The sequence below is a fragment of the Wasmannia auropunctata genome, unplaced genomic scaffold, assembly GCF_000956235.1.
Source record: "Wasmannia auropunctata unplaced genomic scaffold, wasmannia.A_1.0 LD336058.1, whole genome shotgun sequence".
NCBI lineage: Eukaryota > Metazoa > Arthropoda > Insecta > Hymenoptera > Formicidae > Wasmannia > Wasmannia auropunctata.
The window spans coordinates 189,128-191,481 of NW_012026832.1; the positions used below are offsets into that span (position 1 = coordinate 189,128).

Below are 2,354 nucleotides of genomic sequence, written 5' to 3' on the forward strand. Positions count from 1 at the left end.
ACTACGAGCGGTGCAATGTGCGTGTGCATATGTTCTTTCTTGTTTTATGATCAGCGCCCTCCTCTCATCTATGTATAGGAATAAAAGTCAGTCTAACTGTGTTTGTCACTAAGAGCAGTCGTGTCTTGATTCCCTCCGAATATTCCAATAATATATATATATATATGTGTGTATAATGATAATGTTCTTGTACAATCTTGTACAGGGACAATACTCAATGTAATTGTTCGGCTTTCTATTTCTAAAAAAATTATTAAATTATTTTTATTCAGACTTGAGACAAATATATATTAAAATTCTTATCAATATAAAATATTTATCAACAAGAAATTTTATATTAAGTAATGAAATGTTCCATTTGAATATTAACATGTTAAGTAATATAAATTATAATAATAAGAAATTGTAATATTTTTAAATTAAAATATTATTTGCATTATTTACAATGGTTTTAATAAAAAACTAAATATTCTCTTGAAAACAATTATAGGTAACGAAAAAATAGAAAAAGATGAAAAACAAGTGACAAAATGCCTAAAGTTACATTGAAATGTTCAATGATGCTGATAACATTTTTGAGTGATAACTGATAGTATTAATGATAGCATTTTTAGTGATAACGTGGCATAAAATTAGAACTGTTCTTTACGTAAAGTTGCGTTCTTTAAAAACAAAAAAAAATTCTTATATTAACTTAGGAAAAACGTAAAAAAAAGAATACTAGGACTCAGTACATTTCCTGTTGTGTTTTGCCATGGCGGAAATATTTTCTACATATAACCGCGATAAATTATTGTAATGTGCGCATATAGCTAAGTAGACGCAAATAATTATGCAATATGCAGGTAGATACAATAAAAGTAGGATTATAGTATATACATTTTACATATGTATATGAATGTATACATATACATAAACACATAGATTGAAAAAGTTATTTTCTTTTATTTCTTTTCTGAACCTACGAAAAGTAATGTATAAAAATTATTTTACTTCCTCTAAACAGAAATATTTATGTTCTTTCTTTTAAAAGTGTTATTGACAGGATAATTAATAAAATAATTTATTCGATGCATTATGAATGTACTTACAATTAGCTAATTCTATATAGAAATCATTTCGTACAGTCAAAACCAGCTGCAGCATGTGGAGACTCATATCGTATTGGCCTTAGTGATGATGAGAAAAACACAATATTATATAAACACAACGAACTAAGAGGAAAAGTCGCATCAGGCCACGAAGATAGAGGAAAACCTGGTCCACAACCTGCGGCAGTTAGCATGCCAGACTTGGTAAGCCATAATGAATTATACATTGTTATATAGTAAATTTAAATGTATAATAAACAAAAAACATTAAATAAATAAGTACATTTTAATTTACTTTAAACAATTAAATTCTTTAGAAAAAAGATAGAATTGTGATTTAACTGCAATAGCTTAATATATAGCTTAAAGATTTGATTATTTATTTTACCACATCTTTTATATATAAATTAAAAATGGATATAACAATAATGTTAATATTAACCGATATTAATTCAATTAATTTCAATTTTGCAAAGCGTTTGAATAACTATCTTATCTATATACTGTTTATCTATATACTGTTTATCTATAAGTGCATATAAAGATACTAGATTTTTTCCGATGGTTTATAATTTACGAAAAAAGGTGTATGGAATACCCTCTTTAATTTTATATAGCATGCAATACAAAATAAATATATGTCTGTCCATCTTAAATTTTGTTTTTTGTACTATAAGATTAATATACGCTGTGATCTTCGTTAATTACTCGCTAGTTTGGCCTATTTCCAATAAATTTTTTATTATTACATTAAGAAGCTTTTCTTTATATGGTTAAAATAAATACATATTTAAATTAAAATATTTATTTATTTTAAGTCAAAATTTATATAACATGGTCTGTATTTAGAATGCGCTTATAAGTGATATTAGCGCGATAATAAGTCTGAAATTCTATAGTGTATGTAAATGTACACTAACACCATTATAATCATGTTTTGAATGCGGGTATATAACTATAATATAAAATTATAAATAGAATTTTGTTTCAAACTTTTTGGCTCTAGTGCGTATATAGACTGTATACATATACTTGTACATATTCGCGCGCACGTATTTGTGTGTATTTGTACAGTCGTGGACACATCGGTTGCGATACATTTTTTTTATAGGTTTCTAATATATATTTAATATACATAATACACTGCTCAAAAAAATTATGGCATAGAAAAATTTTGAGCAAAAATTGGTCAACTTTGATTAATGGTAACTCCGCGAAAAATCATCGTAAAATGATGAACTTTTTTTCAAATGAAAGCTTGAA

At 25.9% G+C, this 2,354-nt stretch overlaps 1 protein-coding gene across 3 annotated transcripts; it reads left to right on the forward strand.

Moving 5' to 3' along the window:
- Window positions 1-142: 142 nt before the first annotated feature.
- On the forward strand, window positions 143-1,367 carry LOC105450657 (venom allergen 3-like). Of its 3 annotated transcripts, none has more exons than XR_974482.1 (2): window positions 143-219; window positions 1,128-1,367. XR_974482.1 is itself a non-coding variant. In XM_011690589.1 (2 exons), the coding sequence occupies exons 1-2, from the start codon at window positions 176-178 to the stop codon at window positions 1,326-1,328; spliced, it is 261 nt and encodes an 86-aa protein (XP_011688891.1). In that variant the 5' UTR covers window positions 167-175; the 3' UTR covers window positions 1,329-1,367. The 3 variants fall into 3 exon arrangements, 2 of the variants coding, with proteins under 2 accessions (XP_011688891.1, XP_011688892.1); XM_011690589.1 differs by having other exon boundaries at window positions 167-219; window positions 1,112-1,367; XM_011690590.1 differs by lacking the exon at window positions 143-219 and adding an exon at window positions 449-845.
- Window positions 1,368-2,354: the final 987 nt, after the last annotated feature.